Source organism: Pristiophorus japonicus, chromosome 11 (assembly GCF_044704955.1).
Source record: "Pristiophorus japonicus isolate sPriJap1 chromosome 11, sPriJap1.hap1, whole genome shotgun sequence".
In the NCBI taxonomy this organism is placed as follows: Eukaryota; Metazoa; Chordata; class Chondrichthyes; family Pristiophoridae; genus Pristiophorus; species Pristiophorus japonicus.
Window position 1 is genome coordinate 117,067,830 of NC_091987.1, and position 21,368 is coordinate 117,089,197.

The 21,368-nt window shown below is 48.2% G+C and overlaps 1 protein-coding gene across 1 annotated transcript in view; it reads left to right on the top strand.

Annotated features, from left to right (window-relative positions):
• The window catches only part of map3k15 (mitogen-activated protein kinase kinase kinase 15), a 211,060-nt gene that overhangs the window by 132,509 nt on the left and 57,183 nt on the right, over positions 1-21,368 (top strand). Inside the window, exons 14-15 of the mRNA XM_070893918.1 lie at positions 420-553; positions 13,770-13,897. Of these exons, the coding sequence (XP_070750019.1) occupies positions 420-553; positions 13,770-13,897 (262 nt within the window). The remainder of the gene's footprint in view (positions 1-419; positions 554-13,769; positions 13,898-21,368) is intronic.

Genomic DNA, 21,368 nt, shown 5'->3' on the forward strand with positions numbered 1-21,368 from the left:
AGGATGTCCTAAAAGGCTTTACAGTTAATGAAGTACTTTTTTTTGAAGTGTAATCACTGGTGTTCTGTAAGAAACGCGGCAGCCAAATTGCGCACAGCAAGCTCCCACAAACAAAATGTGATAATGACCCGATAATTTGTTTTAGTGATGTTGGTTCTGGGATAAATATTGGCCACGGCAACGAACAGAACTGCTGTGTTCTTCTTTGAATAGTGCCATGGGATCCTTTATGTCAACCTGAGTGGGCAGATGGAGCCTCGATTTATCATTTAATCTGAAAGACAGCACTTCCGACAGGGCAGCAGTCCCTCAGTACTGCACTGGAGTGTCAGCCTGGATTATGTGCTCAGAGCTTTGGACCTACAGTTCCAGCATTCCACCAATGGCTAACTGTGTTTTCCCTTCCTTTCCCCTTCCAGTTTGAGTATGACTATGAGGAGACTGAAGAAAGGGTGGTGTTAGGTAAAGGCACATACGGAGTGGTCTATGCTGGGCGTGATCTCAGCAATCAAGTGAGAATAGCAATCAAAGAAATACCAGAGAAAGATAGCAGGTGAGTGTTGGATAACTGTTTGTGTCTTAGGCTAGAATTTTCAGAGGTAAGAACAGGTGAGTTGGAAGCATGGGAGGAAGTGAACCCCGACCCCAACCCGCTCACTTTCACCTTTCACTCAGGCGGGACGGAGGGCGGGGGAGGGGCGGCGGCAGGTTGGCAATTTAAATATTATAACGAGGCCCGAAGCCTCTACTTTAACCTGCTCTGCAGATTTTACTGCAGGCAGCAGAGGATCCCAGGGCTCGGAATTCCCGGTGGCTAAAACAAGGCGGCCTCAGCCTCGAGGAGCAATCCTTGTGGGTCAGGAGGAATGGGAGTGCTTCCACCCGGCCCTACAAGCTTCCCCACCAGCACCCCACCCCTCCCTGGAGTTGGCGATCGGACCCTCCCCCGGGCCTGGAACATCCACCCATGCTGCCCACCTCTCCCCACCGTCCCCTCCCGGAGATCGCAATTCGGCCCCCAGGTCGGGAATCGCAACTCCCCCGCCCCCACCCTGGCGACAGGGATCAGACTCCCCCGGACCTGGAACATCCCCCCCACTCCCACCACCCTCCCGGGGATTAGACGCTCCCCTCTAGGGGTCGGGCCCCCACCCCCGGGTTTGTTTCCCTGCCGCCTCCACCATCCTGGGCCCAGCATTTACCTGTTGTTGCGGCCTCTTTGTTCGAGTTCCCCGCACGACTGGAAGTCAGCCTGTCAGTCAGGCTGAATCAGATCAGTCATGATCCTATTGAATGGCGGAGCAGGCTCGAGGAGTCAAATGGCTTACTGCTGCTCCTATTTCTTATATTCTTATTTTAGTTCCAATTCAATTTTGCAATGACAACCGTCATGGTGTAGTTGCAATCTTTGGCCACTAGGTGGCTTTGTAGAGCAAGTTTCTGTGGGCCCAAGTTTCGAGCCGCTCCTAGAACGGCGCAGTCCCGACCTCGACGCCCGTTTTTCACGCCACAAAGTGCGCCTAAAAAAAACCTCTGTATTCTCCACTTCCCTGCAGGTCCTCTGGCCCTCGGCGCGGCATAGCAGCAGGAGCTGTAGGGGGGCGGAGCCAGGTCCCTGCGCTGAAAACAGTGCCGGGACCTCTGCACATGCGCGCTACAGTGGGCACGCAAGTGCAGTAGCTCCAGGCGCCCGAAACTGTGTGGGAGGGGCCCGAAGCACGCAGCTCCTAGCCCTGGCCCAATGGCCTCACTGGGGCTGCGTGAATAAGGGGCCTCCCACGGCCAGCTCCTGCTTCCTCCCGACTCCCGCTCCTGCTTTCCCCCCCGCCCCCCCCCCCCCCCGGACCCGACCCGACCCGTCTGCCGCTGCCGCTCCTGCTTCCCCCCCCCTCCGGACCAGACCCGACCCGACACCCATGTTGCTGCCGCTCCTGCTTCCCCCCCCCCCCCACCCGACCCGACCTGTCTGCCGCTGCCGCTCCCGCTCCCACCCGACTCGACCCGACTCTACTCCCGCCCCCGCCCCCGGACTGGATCCGACCTGACCTCCCCCTCCCCGACCTCTCCCCCCCCCCCGCTCCCCGACCTCTCCCCCCCCCCCGCTCCCTGACCTCCCCCCCCCCGCTCCCCGACCTCCCCCCCCCCAACCCCCCCCCCCCTCCCTCTCTCTCCCCCTCCCTCCCTCTCTCCCCCTCCCTCTCCCCCCCCGCCGAACCAAACCGGACCTCTCTCCCCAACCCGACCCAACGCCACCTACCTCTGGTGCTGGGGACGGGCCCTGCCCGAAATCTCGGGCCCGGCCCGTTCAGCCTTCGGTCCCGACGGCAAACCGCTTCCGAAAGGTCTGTCTGAAGAACTTTCACATAGGTAGGAACGTGGTTTATTTAATCTTTTCTTTGCTTATAAATTTTTATTCAGGTTGGATTTATTTGTATAATATTTGTATAAGTATAAATAAGGATTGATTGTAGAATTTAATGACTTCCCTTCCCCCCCCCTCCCCTCCCCCCCTCGTTCTGGACGCCTAACTTGTAACCTGCGCCTGATTTTTTAATGTGTAGAACAGGTTTTTTCAGTTCTACAAAAATCTTCACTTGCTCCATTCTACTTTAGTTTGGAGTACATTTTCACTGTGGAAACTTTCAAATCAGGCGTCAGTGGCCGGACACGCCACCTTTTGAAGAAAAAATTCTGTTCCAAAGTGGAACTGTTCTAACTGACTAAAACTGCAGAAAAAAAATGTGGAGAATTGCGATTTCTTAGATAGTCCGTTCTCCACCAGTTGCTCCTAAAAATCAGGCGCAAATCATGTGGAAACTTGGGCCCTGTAGGTTATCCCAACTCTGCCGAAATATCTTCATCTACGAGCCACAGGCAACCTACTAATAATGATACATATATTGTTATGTGTTTAGCTGCATCTCTTTAATTGAATACAGAATGAGAGGAGTGTGTTAGAGAATGTTCCTTTCTCATCTGGATTTTGGATTCAAGTCCAATCCAAGCTGATGGGATGAAAGTTTTGTCTCTCTGTTGGCCGTAAGGGTTTTTTGCAAAATGGATGTATGTGGTTTCAGCTCAGTTTTCAATAGGTATGGGTCCACAGGTCAAGGCTTTCCACAAGTCTGATTCAGAGAAGCATTAAGGATGTTGGTGTAGAAACTATGAAAGTTCGCACTGATAACCTCAGAAGTACCCTTGGTACTGTTAGTGTGAAACAGATTCATCACTTGACACCAACGCTGCAATTATGGCCTAAGTACAGCCTGAAGCAGAAGTCAGGCTACGACCCGACGCTGGAGTAAAGGGAAGAACGACTGCTCGAAGGAGGGAGTCTCAATCCACTTTAGTTTGGAGTTAGTTTGGACATTATGGTCCAATTTACACGACATGGGGCACAATTATCTGTAACAGCGCATTTGGCTCCAATCAGACCGTTGTACGCCCCCGATCTTCAAGAGGCGAATTTACACTGGAGTTACTACAGAATCTGCTGCAGTCACAGCAAGGGACAGTGGCGATTCAGAAGTGACGCAGCCAATGTCCATTGGCAAATGTTTGCCATCAATTCCCATCATGTGAACAGTATTGCATTATTCATCCGCATTGTATTCTGCTTTATAAAAACAGGTTTTGACCTGTGTGTTCCGTTTTGTGAAAAACCACAAATCTGTTGGTCGGGTTTTCTGTTGTTTGCTAAAGTTGTGGAAGTGTAATCCCTGGGTGTAATATGGGGAGCAGCTGAGCTAATCAAAGGCTTCTGAATTCATCATATTCAGATGTTGGTGGGCAAATTCATTTCAAAGCGCACATCCTGTGCTTTGTAGGGGAAATATTTAAAAATATATCACAAAATCAATGCAAGATCTGCAGGAAGTAATCATTAATAATTCATTTCTCAGATATCCCTGCCTTTAGACTCTTAGCAATATGGACTCTGACAGTTGTCTTAACTCTTTGATTGACCAATTTAACATTTATTCCATCACAGGCACGATGGGCCAAATGGCCTCCTTCTGTGCTGTATCATTCTATGATTCCCTCAACAAAACACTTTTTTGATGCTGCACACCATTGTTGTGGAATTGAATGTATACATCCACATAAATTCTAAAAGCAACACTTACTTAGATCAATACTGTTGTGTTCCTAATACAGATGAGACTGCACACAGGGAGGTTAAAGTAACAGTGACCTCAGTCTTTATTAAGACACTCCAGAGTGAGTATCAGGCCTTAGGGGCTGGCTTATAAACAGTTCTCCCAAGATATGCTGGGATCCCTTGGGACTTCAGGGAATCCGTTCCCTGGTGGCAGAACATGGGAGTGCATGCTTAACAGATACACAACATCACTCCCCTGCAAAGTCAAAGTGAAAACTATTTACAAGGTGAGGCGGTCGGGAGCCTTTCTTTCCCTGGTGGACCACCTTGGTACAAATGTCTGTTCTGGTGTGTTGGCTGTGCCCCCGCTGGGCTGGCGTGTTGTTCGCCCTGCAGGGCTGCTGGGTGAGCCTGCTGTGCTGGGCTGTTGCACGTGATGGGTTCCATTTCCTGGTCTGGCGTGGTGTCGTTGATCCTTTGGGTGTGCGTTGTTGGCTCGAAAAATATGGTGTCTGCTGTGGGTTGTTCAGGGCAGTCTGTGAACTGCAGCCTCGTTTGGGCCAGGTGCTTTCTGCAAATTTGTCCATTGTCTAGTTTGGCTACAAACACCCTACTCCCTTCTTTAGCTATCACTGTGCCCGTGATCAACTTGGGACCATGTCCATAGTTTAGCACATACACAGGGTCATTCAGATTAATTTCCCGTGACACAGTGACGCGACTATCGTTTACATTTTGTTGCTGCCGCCTGCTCTCTACCTGATCATGCAGGTTGGGGTGAGCCAGCGAGGTTCTGGTTTTAAGTGTCCTTTTCATGAGTAGCTCAGCCGGGGACAACCCTGTGAGCGAGTGGGGCCTCATGCGGTAGCTGAGCAGTACTCGGTGTTGTGTATCTGTAAAGCATGCACTCCCATGTTTTGCCACCAAGGAGCTCATCCCCTGAAGTCCCAAGGGATCCCAGCATCCTTATTAAAGACTGAGGTCACTGTTACTTTAACCTCCCTGTGTGCAGCCCCATCTGTGTTAGGAACACAATAACTGGCGACGAGAATACAAATCCAACGCAAAGATGCAGCAAACTGTGGGCATCCTGGAGAAGTTCTCGGAGGGCGAGGACTGGGAAGCCTATGTCAAACAGCTAGACCAGTACTTTGTAGCCAACGAGCTAGACGAAGAAGGAAGCGCTGCAAAAAGGAGAGCGGTCCTCCTCACAGTCTGCGGGGCACCGACCCACAGCCTCATGAAGAATCTGCTGGCTCCGGTGAAATCCACAGATAAGTCATATGAGGAGCTGTGTACACTGGTTCAGGAGCATCTTAACCTGAGGGAGAGCGTGCTGATGGCAAGGTATCGGTTCTACACGTGCCAGCGATCTGAAGGTCAGGAAGTGGCGAGCTACGTCGCCAAGCTAAGGTGACTTGCAGGGTAATGTGAGTTTGATGGCTACCTAGAGCAAATGCTCAGCGACTTTTTGTACTGGGCATTGGCCGCAAGACCATCCTACGAAAACCTTTGACTGTAGAGACACTGACCCTCAGTAAGGCCATTGCGATAGCACAGGCGTTTATGTCCACCAGTGATAACACCAAACAAATCTCTCAGCACACAAGTGCTAGCAATGTTCATAAATTAACTGCAACTGTGTTTGTGAGCAGAAATGTACAGGGCAGAACCCACGTGTCTGCAACTGCCAGCAGGCCTCAGGTGACCCAGATGACTCAGAGTCCGCAACAAAGGATGAATGCAAGGCAATTCATACCTTGTTTGCGTTGTGGAGGCTTCCATTCAGCCTATTCATGCCACTTCAAAGGGTATGTTTGCAAGAGCTGTGGAACAATGAGGCACCTCCAACGAGCTTGCACACAAGCTGCAAGCTCTGCAAAACCTGCTAACCACCACGTGGATCAAAGCAATTTCGAGCCTCAGAGAGAGGAAGCAGATGCTGAAATGCACAGAGTGCACACATTTTCGATGAAATATCCACCTATAATGCTAAACGTAAAATTGAATGGCTTACCCATAGCCATGGAACTGGACACTGGCGCTAGCCAATCCATCATGAGTAAAAAGATGTTTGAGGGACTGTGGTGAAACAAGGCATTCAGACCAGCCCTGAACCCCATCCACACGAAACTGAGAACAGACGCCAAAGAGCTTATCACTATCCTGGGCAGCGCCATGGTCAAGGTCACCTACGAGGGCACGGTGCACGAACTGCCACTCTGCATTGTCCCGGGCGATGGCCCCACACTGCTTGGAAGGAGCTGGCTGGGCAAAATCCGCTGGAACTGGGATGACAGCCGAGCGCTATCACATGTCTGAGGCCTCATGTACCCAGGATCTTAACAAATTTCCTTCCCTCTTTGAGCCAAGCATTGGAAACTTTGCCGGGGCGAAGGTGCGGATCCACTTGGTCCCAGAGGCACGACCCATTCACCGCAAGGCGCGAGCGATACCTCACATGATGAGGGAGAGAGTGGAAATCGAGCTGGACAGGCTGCAATGCGAGGGCATCATCTCCCCAGTGGAATTCAGTGAGTGGGTCAGCCGATTGTTCCAGTACTCAAAAGTGATGGCACGGTCAGGATTTGCAGCGATTATAAAGTAACTATTAATTGTTTCTCGCTACAGGACCAATACCCTATACCTAAGACAGACGACCTATTTGCAACGCTGGCAGGAGGCAAGACATTTACCAAACTCGACCTGACTTCAGCCTACATGACGCAGGAGCTGGAGGAGTCTTCGAAGAGACTCACCTGCATCAACACGCACAAGGGACTGTTCATCTACAACAGATGCCCGTTTGGAATTCGGTCGGCTGCAGCGATCTTCCAGAGAAACATGGAGAGCCTACTCAAGTCGGCACGACGCACGGTGGTCTTTCAGGACGACATATTGGTCACGGGTCGGGACACTGCCGTGCACCTACAAAACCTGGAGGAGGTCTTCCAGCGACTGGATTGCGTAGGGCTGCGGCTGAAGAGGTCAAAATGCGTCTTCATGGCAACAAAAGTGGAGTTTTTGGAGAGAAAGAACTGTGCGGATGCTCTCAGTCGGCTACCATTGCCCAACACGGGGGTGGAAATGGCGCAGCCTGCAAACTTGTTGATGGTGGCGCAGCCCACAGACTTGTTGATGGTCATGGAAGCGTTTGAAAATGATAAATCACCTGTCACGGCCCGCCAGATTAGGACTTGGACCAGCCAAGATCCTCTGCTGTCCCTAGTAAAAAAATGTGTACTGCATGGGAGCTGGGCCAGCATCCCCGCTGAAATGCAAGAGCTAATCAGCGGCGAAAGGACGAGCTGTCCCTTCAGGCAGACTGCCTGTTGTGGGATAACCGCGTAGTGCTACCCAAAAAGGGCAGGGAGACGTTCATCTCGGATCTCCACAGCACACACCCGGGTATAGTAATGATGAAAGCGATAGCCAGATCCCACGTGTGGTGGCCTGGTATCGATTCTGTCTTAGAGTTCTGTGTACGGCAATGCAGCGTATGTGCTCATTTGAGCAACGCGCCCAGAGAGGCACCACTAAGTTTGTGGTCCTGGCCCTCCAGACCATGGTCAAGGATCCATGTCAACTATGCGGGCCCGTTTCTCGGTAAAATGTTCCTGGTGGTGGTGGATACTTTTTCAAAATCGATTCAATGTGAAATAATGTCGGGAAGCACCACCACCACCACCATTGAAAGCCTGAGGGCCATGTTTGCCACCCACAGCCTGCCTGACGTACTGGTCAGTGACAACGGGCCATGTTTCACCAGTGCCAAATTTATAGAATTCATGACCCACAATGGGATCAAACATGTCACCTCGGACCCGTTTAAACCAGCCTCCAATGGGCAGGCAGAGCGGGCAGTACAAACCATCAAACAGAGCCTTAAACGAGTCACAGGAGGCTCACTCCAAACCTGCCTGTCCCGAGTACTGCTCAACTACCGCACGAGACCCCACTCGCTCACAGAGGTGCCCCCGGCTGAGCTACTCATCAAAAGGACACTTAAAACCAGACTCTCGCTGGTTCACCCCAACCTGCATGATCAGGTAGAGAGCAGGCGGCAACAACAAAATGTAAATGATGGTCGCGCCACTGTGTCACGGGAAATTGATCTGAATGACCCTGTGTGTGTGCTAAACTATGGACATGGTCCCAAGTGGATCGCGGGCACTGTGATAGCTAAAGAAGGGAATAGGGTGTTTGTAGTCAAACTAGACAATAGACAAATTTGCAGAAAGCACTTGGACCAAACGAGGTTGCAGTTCACAGACTGCCCTGAACAACCCACAGCAGACACCACCTTTTTTGAGCCCACAACACATACCCAAAGGAACAACGACACCACGCCGGACCAGGAAATCGAACCCATCACGCCCAACAGCCCAGCAAGACCAGGCTCACCTAGCAGCCCTGCAGGGCCAACAACACGCCAGCCCAGCGAGGGCACAGCCAACACACTAGAACAGACATTTGTACCGAGGCGGTCTACCAGGGAAAGAAAGGCTCCCGACCGCCTCATCTTGTAAATAGTTTTCACTTTGACTTTGCAGGGGAGTGATGCTGTGTATCTGTAAAGCATGCACTCCCATGTTCCGCCACCAGCGAGCTCATCCCCTGAAGTCCCAAGGGATCTGAGCATCCCTTGGGAGCACTGTATATAAGCCAGCCCCTAAGTCCTGTTCCTCACTCTGGAGTGTCTTATTAAAGACTGAGGTCACTGTTATTTTAACCTCCCTGTGTTCAGCCTTATCTGTGTTAGGAACACAATACTCGGGACAGGAGGGTTTGGAGTGAGCCTTCTGTGATTCGTTTAAGGCTCTGTTTGCTAGTTTGTACTGCCCGCTCTGCCTGCCCATTGGAGGCTGGCTTAAACGGGTCCGAGGTGACATGTTTGATTCCATTGCGGGTCATGAATTCTTCAAATTCGGCACTGGTGAAACATGGCCCGTTGTCATTGACCAGTATGTCAGGCAGACCGTGGGTGGCAAACATGGCCCTCAGGCTTTCAATGGTGGCAGTGACGGTGCTTCCCGACATTATTTCACATTCAATCCATTTTGAAAAGTCATCCACCACCACCAGGAACATTTTAGCAAGAAACGGGCCCGCATAGTGACATGGATCCTCGACCATGGTCTGGAGGGCCAGGACCACAAACTTAGTGGTGCCTCTCTGTTGCTCAACTGAGCACACACGCTGCAATGCCGTACACAGGACACTAAGTCAGAGTCGATACCGGGCCACCACACGTGGGATCTGTCTATCGCTTTCATCATTACTATACCGGGTGTGTGCTGTGGAGATCCGAGATGAACGTCTCCATACCCTTTTTTGGTAGCACTATACGGTTACCCCACAACAGGCAGTCTGCCTGAATGGACAGCTCGTCCTTTCGCCGCTGGAACGGTTTGATTAGCTCTTGCATTTCAACGGGGCTGCTGGCCCAGCTCCCATGCAGTACACAGTTTTTTACTAGGGACAGCAGAGGATCTTGGCTGGTCCAAGTCCTAATCTGGCAGGCCGTGACAGGTGAGTTATCATTTTCAAATGCTTCCATGACCATCAACAAGTCTGCGGGCTGTGCCACCATCAACAAGTTTGCAGGCTGCGCCATTTCCACCCCCGTGGTGGGCAATGTTAGCCGACTGAGAGCATCCGCACAGTTCTCGGTGCCTGGCCTGTGGCGGATGGTATAGTTATATGCTGATAGCACGAGTGCCCAACTTTGTATGCGGACTGAGGCATTAGTATTTAGCCCCTTGTTTTCAGCGAACAGGGATGTGAGGGGCTTGTGATCGGTTTCCAGCTCAAATTTGAGGCCAAACAGGTACTGATGCATTTTCTTTACCCCGAACACACACGCTAATGCCTCTTTCTTAATCATGCTGTAGGCCCTCTCGGCCTTAGGCAAGCTCCTGGAAGCATAGGCGACAGGTTGCAACTTCCCCGCAATGTTAGCTTGTTGTAATATACACCTGACTCCATATGACGATGCATCACATGATAGCACGAGTCTTTTACACGGGTTATACAATACAAGCAGCTTGTTGGAGCATAAAATGTTTCTCGCTTTCTCAAAAGCAATTACTTGTTTTTGTTCCCCATACCCAGTTCTCACCTTTATGCAATAATACATGTAGGTGCTCTAAGAGGGTGCTTAACCCCAATTGGAAGTTACCAAAATAGTTGAGGAGTCCCAGGAATGACTGTAGCTCCGTGACATTCTGTGCCCTAGGCATGTTCCTGATAGCCTCTGTCTTGACGTGTGTGGGCCGAATGCCGTCCGCCGCAATCTTTCTCCCCAAAAACTCCACTTCTGTTGCCATGACGACGCATTTCGACCTCTTGAGCCGCAGCCCTACACGATCCAGTCATTGGAGTACCTCCTCCAGGTTTTGTAGGTGCTCGACGGTATCCCGACCCGTGACTAATATGTCGTCCTGAAAAACCACCGTGCGTGGTATCGACTTGAGTAGGCTCTCCATGTTTCTCTGGAAGATCGCTGCAGCCGACCGAGTTCCAAACGGGCATCTGTTGTAGATGAACAGTCCCTTGTGCGTGTTGATGCAGGTGAGGCCCTTCGAAGACTCCTCCAGCTCCTGCGTCATGTAGGCCGAAGTCAGGTCGAGCTTGGTGAACGTCTTGCCTCCTGCCAGTGTTGCAAATAGGTCGTCTGCCTTAGGTAGTGGATATTGGTCCTGTAGCGAGAAACGATTAATAGTTACTTTATAATCGCCGCAAATCCTGACCGTGCCATCACTTTTGAGTACTGGAACAATCGGCTGGCCCGCTCACTGAATTCCACTGGGGAGATGATGCCCTCGCGTTGCAGCCTGTCCAGCTTGATTTCCACTCTCTCCCTCATCATGTGAGGTACTGCTCGCGCCTTGTGGTGAATGAGTCGTGCCTTTGGGACCAAGTGGATCCGCATCTTCACCCCAGAAAAGTTTCCAATGCCTGGCTCTAAAAGGGAAGGAAATTTGTTAAGAACCTGGGTACATGAGGCTTCATCGACCTGTGATAGCACTCGGATGTCATCCCAGTTCCAGCAGATTTTGCCCAGCCAGCTCCTTCCAAGCAGTGTGGGGTCATCGCCCGGGACAATCCAGAGTGGCAGTTGGTGCACCATGCCCTCGTAGGTGACCTTGACCATGGCGCTGTACAGGACAGTGATAAGCTCTTTGGTGTACGTTCTCAGTTTCGTGTGGATGGGGCTCAGGGCTGGTCTGAGTGTCTTGTTGCACCACAGTCCCTCAAACATCTTTTTACTCATGATGGATTGGCTAGCGGCAGTGTCCAGTACCATGGCTACTGGTAAGCCATTCAATTTTACGTTTTGCATTATAGGTGGACATTTCATCGAAAATGTGTGCACCCAGTGTACTTCTGCATCTGCCTTCTCTCTCTGAGGCTCGAAATTGCTTTGGTCGACCATGGACCGATCTTCCTCTGCCACGTGGTGGTTAGCAGGTTTTGCAGAGCTTGCAGCTCGTTTGCAAACTCGTTGGAGGTGCCCCATTGTTCCACAGCTCTTACAAACATACCCTTTGAAGCGGCATGAATAGGCTGAATGGAAGCCTCCACAATGCCAAAAAGGTGTGAATTGCCTTGCATTCATCCTTTGTTGCAGACTCTGAGTCATCTGGGTCACCTGAGGCCTGCTGGCAGTTGCAGACGCGTAGTTTCTGCCCTGTACATTTCTGCTCGCAAGCACAGTTCCAGTTAATTTATGAACATTGCTAGCACTTGTGTGCTGAGAGATTTGTTTGGTGTTATCACTGGTGGACATAAACGCCTGTGCTATCGCAATGCCTTATTGAGGGTCGGTGTCTTTACAGTCAAAAGTTTTCGTAGGATGGTCTCGTGGCCAATGCCCAGTGCAAAAAGTCTCTGAGCATTTGCTCCAGGTAGCCATCAAACTCACATTGTCCTGCAAGTCGCCTTAACTCGGCGACGTAGCTCGCCACTTCCTGACCTTCAGATCTTTGGCATGTGTAGAACCGATAGCTCGCCATCAGCACGTTCTCCCTCGGGTAAAGATGCTCCCGAACCAGTGTGCACAGCTCCTCATATGACTTATCTATGAGTATCACCGGAGCCAGAAGATTCTTCATGAGGCTGTAGGTCGGCGCCCCACAGAACGTGAGGAGGACCGCTCTCCTTTTTGCAGCGCTTCCTTCTCCGTCCATCTCATTGGCTACAAAGTACTGGTCTAGCCATTCGACATAGGCTTCCCTGTCCTCACCCTCCGATAACTTCTCCAGAATGCCCACAGTTTGCTGCATCTTCGCGTTGGATCCGTGTACTCGGCGCCAGTTGTTGTGTTACTAACGCAGATGGGACTGCACACAGAGAGGTTAAAGTAACAGTGACCTCAGTGTTTATTAAGACACTCCAGAGTGAGTGAGTGGGGGCCGGCTTATATACAGTGCTCCCAATGGATGCTGGGATCCCTGGGGACTTCAGGGGATGCACTCCCTGGTGGTGGAACATGGGAGTGCATACTTTACAGATACACAACAGATACTTTGTGTTAAAACTAACGATTGACACTGCCAAGGAGCCAGAGATTAGAGAATCGATAGAAACATTAAATGGTTTTCAAACATTCAATTCCATTTCACAAGAAACTTCCTGACCAGCTACTATATCTGAAAGCCAATTATTTATTCATTAGCTAAATAAATCGACATCTATGGTAATGGGAATCAATCTGAGAGTACTAAATCGTGCTCGTGCCAGGTCATCAGTTCTGCTCCATTCTGTGTGTTAGCAGCGATTAAAGCAGTGTAAATCAGGCAAATTGGACATCGCCATTGATTTTACAGAGTGGGATGGAGCTATGATAGTGGTAAAGAAAGAAAGACTTGCATTTATACTGCATCTTTCATGACCTCAGAAGAGCCAAGAGCCATTACGTTGGCTCCCAAAAGTCTACTGCTACTTCCAAGATTCCCTGTCAAAAATGCCGATATAAATTTGGCCCACAGTATTCAAATTAGATGTTAATGATGGTAATACATCATCTGATGGATTCCCAATCATTATCGCTGGGCCTCAGGAACACTGTGCATTCCTAGAACTGGTGTTGCTAAGTTTGCAGAGGAGGATTTCAAAGTTAATGGGCTGCTTGCTGAATAACTGTACAATCAAACAAAGGCGAGATCCAGAAAAATGCAAACGTTTTCTTCTTCAACTGGGGCTGCTGGCAATGCTAGATTGCAACAGGTGCCACAGCCATTTCCTTCCCCCCCGCCCCCCCCACCCCCCTCCATTTGAATTGGGGGAGCCCACCAACAACAAGTAAATGGCCTGACCCATGGAATTCCAGTGGGGTCAGTGGTCACTGGGAAACGGTGGGAGGGAGGGGTGGTGGTGTGGCTCAGAGCTCGTACTGCCACCGATCCAGTGGGATTCCTGCTGGATTGGAAAACCAGCTGTAGTGTGAATGTTCCAAAAGATACATTCACGAGGAAATAATTTAATTCTGTATTGAACTTGTGCTCTACCTGATCTGAAAGTGCTTAATGCTGACATTGGGTTCCTGAGTACTGATGTCCCTAACTTTTATCATAAAATTACCTTTAAAACTTGTACATATTAATGAATGAGTAAAAGATTCTGGCAACTTAATCTTTAGTAACTCGTTATTTTTTATTCCCAGGTACTCCCAACCTCTTCATGAAGAGATAGCTCTACACAAGTACCTTAAGCACCGGAATATTGTTCAGTACCTTGGTTCAATTTCTGAAGATGGCTACATCAAGATCTTTATGGAGCAGGTGCCAGGCGGTATGTATATCAAATCTCTCCTTGTACACTAGCACTTCCAAACCGCTAGCATATTGGCTTTAGTGGGTGCTAGCTCTGCCAGCTCCCAGCTCGCAGATCTCCTGCAGCCAATAACAAAAATAAAGTAAACTCGGAGCATTCACTGAGGCAGAGGTCATCCACTTCACATCCAAAAAACACAAATGGGAATATTTTCTTAACGTGGAGAGGCTTGGCGCTGTGGAGGAGCAAAGGGATTTGGATGTCCATGTACACATATATCACTAAAAGCTATTGCACGGGTATCACAAGTACTCAAAAAGGCTCAAAGTTGGCCTTTATCTCAAGAGGGCTGGAATACAAAAGTGAGGAAGTGATGTTTCAGTTGTACAGAGCCTTGGTCAGACCCCATCTGGAGTACTGCGTTCAGTTATGGACATCATGGGGGCAGTTTTAACAGTCTAGGCAGTATCGGCTGGGGTTCGGAAGTGTGGTTAAATTTCCCAAAAATGGAAGTGCAACCGGAAGCTGGCCCCAACGTATTGACTTCTGTGTTTAACGCAGGCACATTTGATGCGTAACCCCCTCCGGAAAGGCAGGTTAATAATTATAATGGTAACATAGTGTTATGTTACTGGACTAATAATCCAGAGGCTTGGACTAAGGATCTGGGGAGCATGAGTTCAAATCCCACCACGGCAGCTGGAGAATTTAAACTTAGTTAATTAAATAAATCTGGAATTAAGAAGCTAGTATCAGTAATGGTGACCATGAAACTACCGGATTGTTGTAAAAACCCATCTGGTTCACTAATGTCCTTTAGGGAAGGAAATCTGCCGTCCATACCCGATCTGGACTATATGTGACTCCAGACCCACATCAATGTGGTTGACTCTTAACTGCCCCTCTGAAATGGCCGCTAGCAAGCCACTCAGTTGTATAAGGCGGCTCACCACTAACTTCTCGGGGGCAATTAGGGATGGGCAATAATTGCTGGCCATGCCAACGACACCCACATCCCATTGTCTGCAGATGATTCCAATGAAGAGGAGGAGGAGAAGAGGAGGAGGAAGCGAAGATGAAGGAGAATGATGGTGCTCCCAACGCTGCACCAGCCACTCACATTGCTACCCGGGGTGCTAGGGATTCCCTCATAGCTGTAAGGTTCAGTTAGCCACTTCCACTGGAACGATGTAACAATCACATGCAATGGCCACTCCCTCCCCTCTCCCCAATCCCACTGAAGCAAAGCATCCTTCAACTAGCCATCCACCCATTGGTCCCCTTCAATTCAAGTCTTCCCATTCATCAACAAGCAGCTGAAAAGGCAAGTTACCACCCGGTAACCAAAGATGGGATACACGGGAAAGTGGTGCAAAGTAATACATTTTACATGATTCTGGTAAACAACGGAAACTTATTAACATTTGTAGCAACCCCCATGTGCATACCCTTGTTGAACTACAAAGCTTTACTCTTCCTTTTCCTACAGCTCCTACATGGTGCAACCCCTGTGGCTTCAGCAGAGATAAGATGCAGGCTGCTCAGATCCCTGCTCCGACTGTTGAGATGCTCTTGGCCAACAACCTCTAGGTATTGGCGCCCATGAGGGCCCCGCCAGAGACTGCTGCACCTGCACTTGTGCAGAGACAGACTTGGCTATCGAAAGAGGAAGTAGTATGTCGGGTACTGACGGAGGGCAACAAGTGAGACGTGGGAACGCTTTAAGTGGCATCCCCACTTCCATGATCCCTTTTGCAATCATCTCTCTCATGGGCCAACCGCACTTCACTCCTACCACTCTGCTGGAGAGCGGCTTGGTGCAGATCAATGACATGCTGTAAGACCAAGGCTAAGGTATTTGTCATCTTAATTATGGGGCCAGACATGTTGCCATCCAGAGTCTGCACGGCCATGGTCAAGGCCTACAGGGACTCATTTGATTGCAGCATTTGACATTCCACAGAGCTGGTCGCTCTACCCATAGAAGAAGACATTCTCACCATGTCCAGCGACATGAATCCATGCATGCTTGATGTGGACTCCTCGATTCTCTGCATTTTCTGTGGCCCCTCAATAATTATCCTTTTCATCGATAGCCCCCATGGTTTAGCATCTGTGTCCTGCTGAGCAGAGCTTGGAGAGACCTGCGCCCTCGGACACAGACCCTCCGCAGCTGCCGCTGTCTCCGCTATCTGCTCCTGCTCATTTGTGAACTGTGAGTCAGCAGATGAAAACCCAGCTAACTGCCTATGGATCCAACAAAGTGCGAGAATTTGCGCTGGTACATGATAATCATAGAATCATAGAAATTTACAACACAGGAGTCCATTCGGCCCATCGTGTCCGTGCCGGCTGAAAAAGAGCTATCCAGCCTAATCCCACTTTTCAGCTCTTGGTCCGTAGCCTTGTAGGTTACAACACTTCAAGTGCATATCCAAGTATTTTGTATATGCGGTGAGGGTTTCTGCCTCTGCCAGAGAATAGCAGCTCTGCCACCCTTTCTGGCAGTGAGTTACAGACACCCACCACCCTCTGTGTGCGGGTAAAATATTTCTCCTCAACTTGCCTCTAATGCTTCTACCAACTACTTTAAATCAATGCCCCCTGGTTATTGACCCCTCTGCTAAGTGAAATTGGTCCTTCCTATCCACTCTATTTAGGCCCCTCATAATTTTATACACCTCAATCATCTCTCTCAGCCTCCTCTAGTCCAAAGAAAACAACCCCAGCCTTTGCAATCTTTCCTCATAGCTAAAATTCTCCAGTCCAGCCAACATCCTCATAAATCTCCTCTTTACCTTCACTGGTGTGACCACATCCTTCAAGTAATGTGGTGACCAGAACTGTACACAGTACTCTAGCTGTAGCCTAACTAGTGTTTTATACAGTTCTAGCATAACCTCCCTGCTCTTGTATTCCATGCCTCGACTAATAAAGGCAAGCATTCCATATGCCTTCTTAACTACCTTATTTATCTATCCTGCTACTTTCAGGAACCTGTGGATATGCACCCCAAAGTCCCTTTGTTCCTTTAAACTTCTCAGTGTCGTACCATTTAATGTGTATTCCCTTGCCTTGTTTTCCCTCCCCAAATGCATACCCCCTACATTGAAGTCCAAATCATTGATATTTACCACGAAAAGCAAGGAACCTAGTACTGAGTCCTGTGGAACCCTACTGGAAGCAGCTGTCCAGTCAAAATTCATCCATCGACCATTACCCTACCATTTGTTTCCTGCCTCTGAGCTAATTCTGGATCCAACTTGTCACTTTTCCTAGGATTCCCATGGTCTTTTTCTTTTTGGCCAGTCTGCCCTGTGGGAGGGACCTTGTCAAAAGCCTTGCTAAAATCCATGTACATTAAAAGGACTACCCTCATCCAACCTCCTTGTTGCCTCCTCAAAAAAATGTTTGCGCATGAATCCTGTGATGGTGCTCCCTCAGAAGGAATAAGATCTTCTGATGATTCGCACATCCGACTGCTGCTGCATGCATGAAGGCCTTGGAAGAGAGAAAAGACATGAATTAGTACTGGCTAGGTAAGAACATTGCAACTTGGCATTATGAAAATGATCATATTTCACTTCAACCTGACTGAGGACAACTTTCCATCGATTCTCGGGCCTCTCAGTTCAAGCATGCCGAATTTGGATCCAAACATAGGCCCAGACTTTCTGGAAATGCTTAGTATTTGCCTCAATCCTGCATCAGAGGGTTTATTTTGCAGATGTTACATTCTGACTGCTCAGAAATGTAAATAATGTAAAAGTGCTTTGTCTAATTTATATTATTCCTTTTGCCCCTCTCCAATTTTCTTGCTGCCTCTCTTAAATGTTTTGACTCCTGGTGGGCTACCGTTCAATGGATGTCTGCTGATCCTGAGTAGCTTGGCCAAATTGTGGGGGACTGAATCATAACAGCAGGCTATTTCACCATGCAGAGTATCACAGTTGAATCAGGTCTGGTCTGTACCCACTGTTTATATGTGTCCATTCTAGTGGGTCTTATATAGCAATCAAGAGCTTGGAACCTTGGCTCAATTATAACTATATGACCACTGGTCCCAGTAACTCTGTACAGACTAGAATCTGAACCTGGGACCTTTCTAATTTGTATGGCTTGGGACCATATCATGTGATGTAATTAGCAACTGAGCCACCAGGGGAATTAAACTATGAGAGAGGCAAAATATACATCTGCAGCAGTTTGATTGGAAGGAAGCACTTTGCAAGTCTATGAAATATAGGGATACAGTTATTTTTAAGAGTTGACCCTTTTTTCACACTTCAGCACTTTGGCTTTAAAACACTGCATAGTTCTGAGCAAAGATCATGGGAAAAGAGACACAGCTTTATTTTTAGAGAGAATAGCAGCTGTGATCAATGTCTGGTTTGAAAAACGGTCCCCGTGTATGTCTGTTTTGAGATTCAGATTGTGCTCTGGATATTGGCTGCAAAGCTTTCTGGACACAGACCATGGCTGACTGATGGCTAGGATGGGAATAAATAGCATTGGTGGGGGGGGGGGGGGATGAAATTGGTTGTCGCCAGAAGGGCGAGACCAGCTCGTAGCCAATCGGCAGCCCGTTTATACATTGTTTTGATTTGGAAAAAACAGCCAAGTGCGATGTAAAGCGGGCTGTGATTGGCTACGAATCACTTTCACACTGCTGGTGTAGACCCCCCTCCCGAGCTCCCCCCAATCCCCCTCCCCCCTCCCCCGCCATCACTTCAGGCTTAACGTGGAGAGCGGATGCACATTGATAGAGAATACTATAGGGAATCCAGTGGGTTTTAACATATCGTACTAGAAATCAATCCCAACTTTAAGGGTAGGGTTTTGTTTCATTACATTTATCCCACATTCCAATTAACTCAGATTCTTGTTTATTTCCTCTTCTGCACACAGAATGGATAATGTTATGAAGTCATATAATTCCATAAGGGATTGTTTGGGCGCGTGTTGGTTTGAGAGCACGCTGTCATCCTGCGATGTGACTTTCCATTGCTCAGACCAATATAGCTCCCACCTGCCCTTTCTCATTCTCCTCTGTCTCCCACCTGCCTCTGTCTCTCCTTCCATCAACATCTGTCACATTTATGCTGCTTTAAAAATTAGAGCGAGAAAACCCTTAATAATTCCCTATCGACTTTTATTGTGGAAATGAATTTAGATAAATTTTAACATCAGTATTTACTCTCCTATTATGAAAGCATTATTGGGGGAGTAGCCAAGTCCTGCTTTTTAGACATACAAATGATGCAGGAAGATTTTTCATGTCATTGGTAATTGTAGCTGTTATCTTCAGTATCTTTAAATTCCTCATAGTTTGGCACTGTGCAAATTCTGTTAGAGCTTCTATGGGAATGTTAATAAACATCAACACAATTAGCTTTAGAAAGTCACAGTGACCTGACAGCAGTGTATGGTCCCAAAGTCAATTGTCCTTTTTCTGCTGTAACTGGTTGAGGTCCTTACATCAGTGACTAAATTGAAATATTCATAGGTATGTCACAGTGGCGCAAAACAAACCAATTGGAGGAGAAATCCAAAGTCAATCCAGATAAAGGTTCAGGGGATGCCTTTAGGCAGAGTCGCGGGTTAAAAAAGCTGGCAGCACTTTTCACCCTGGACCCTGACAAAAATAAGTAATCTGCCTTGGCTTCCACTCAGGCTTCCCATCTTGCATCAGTCACAAATGTATTGCTACATACACTTGAGGAGCATCAAACACCAAGTTGAGCTGTTATCCTTAACATAGCAATGAGCACAAAACTTGTACTATTGATAACAGCTTGCTGGACTTCAACACCAGTCAGTTCTTTTGATTGGGATACAGGGGTTGTGGTAAATGTCCTGGCCAGAATGCTGGTCATCTGTATGTTGATAACTGAAACCATGTGGCTCAGTTACACGAGCACTTTCTGCTCTAATCCTGTATGGACCAGGTTCCATGACTGCTGCATTGAAGAATTTGATTTGAGGAATGCCAATGGCACTAGGCCACTTTCACAAACAGTGAGCATGGAGTTACATATCTAGATGTGTGTGTAATTTAATCTCAATTCCTTGGAGGAGTAGGATTATCATTTTGGGAGCAAAAGGCACAACAACAGCACCGGCCCAATTCATCTACAATTATTTTAATATCTAATAGTAACACTTCTGATCGCCATGCTGGGATATTTCTGTAAGATGGCAGATGCAATGAGGAGTATCCTGGAGGTTGTTAGCTCTGGGTTTCTGATGACTTATATTACGATCTCTATGGTGTAGAACCAAACTGAATACAGAAAGTACAGGAGAACTGAAAAAGGAAATAAGAGAGGCAAAGGGAGTGTTTGAGAACTGGTTAGTGGACAATATAAATGGGAATGCAAAAGTCCTTTATAAACATGTAAATAGTAAAAGGATATTTAAAGGAAGGGTGGGGTCTGATTAGGGAACAAAAATGAGATGATCTTGCAGAGGCAGACAGCATGGCAGAGGTACTAAATGAATACTTTTCATCTGTCTTCAGTAGAGAAGAGGATGCTGCCAATGTCATAGTTAAGGAGGAGGTAGTAGAGAAATTGGATAGGATAAAAATAGATAAAGAGGAGGGGTACTTTGGAGGATGGCAGCGCTCAAAGTAGAAACGTCATTCTGATCTGGATGATTGCATCTTGGATTGCTGAGTGAAGTAAGGATGGAAATTACAGAGGCTCTGGCCACAATCTGCCAGTCCTCCTTCAATATTGGAGTGGTGCCAGAGGACTGGAGGATTACAAATGTTACACCCTTGTTCAAAAAAGGGGAGAGGGCTAAACCTGGCAACTTAAGGAAAGGTAACTTCGATGGTATGAGACGTGAATTGGCTAGAATAGACTGGCAAATGATACTTAAAGGGGTGACGGTGGATAGGCAATGGCAGACATTTATAGATCACATAGATGAACTTCAACAATTGTACATTCTGGTCTGGACTAAAAATAAAACGGGGTAAGTGGCTCAACTGTGGCTAACAAGGGAAATTAGGGATAGTGTTAAATCCAAGGAAGAGGCATATAAATTGTCCAGAAAAAGCAGCAAACCTGAGGACTGAGAGAAATTTAAAATTCAGCAGCGGAAGACAAAGGGTTAATTAGGAGGGGGAAAATAGAGTGTGAGTGGAAGCTTGCAGGGAACATAAAAACTGACTGCAAAAGCTTCTATAGATATGTGAAGCGAAAAAGGTTAGTGAAGACCAATGTAGGTCCCTTGCAGTCAGAATCAGGTGAATTTATAATGGGGAACAAAGAAATGGCAGACCAATTGAACAAATATTTTGGTTCTGTCTTCACTAAGGAAGACACAAATAACCTGCCAGAAATATTAGGGGTCCGAGGGTCTAGCAAGAAGGAGGAACTAAAGGGAATCATTATTAGTCAGGAACTTGTGTTAGGGAAATTGATGGTATTGAAGGCCGATAAATCCCCATAGAAATAGTGGATGCATTGGTGATCATTTT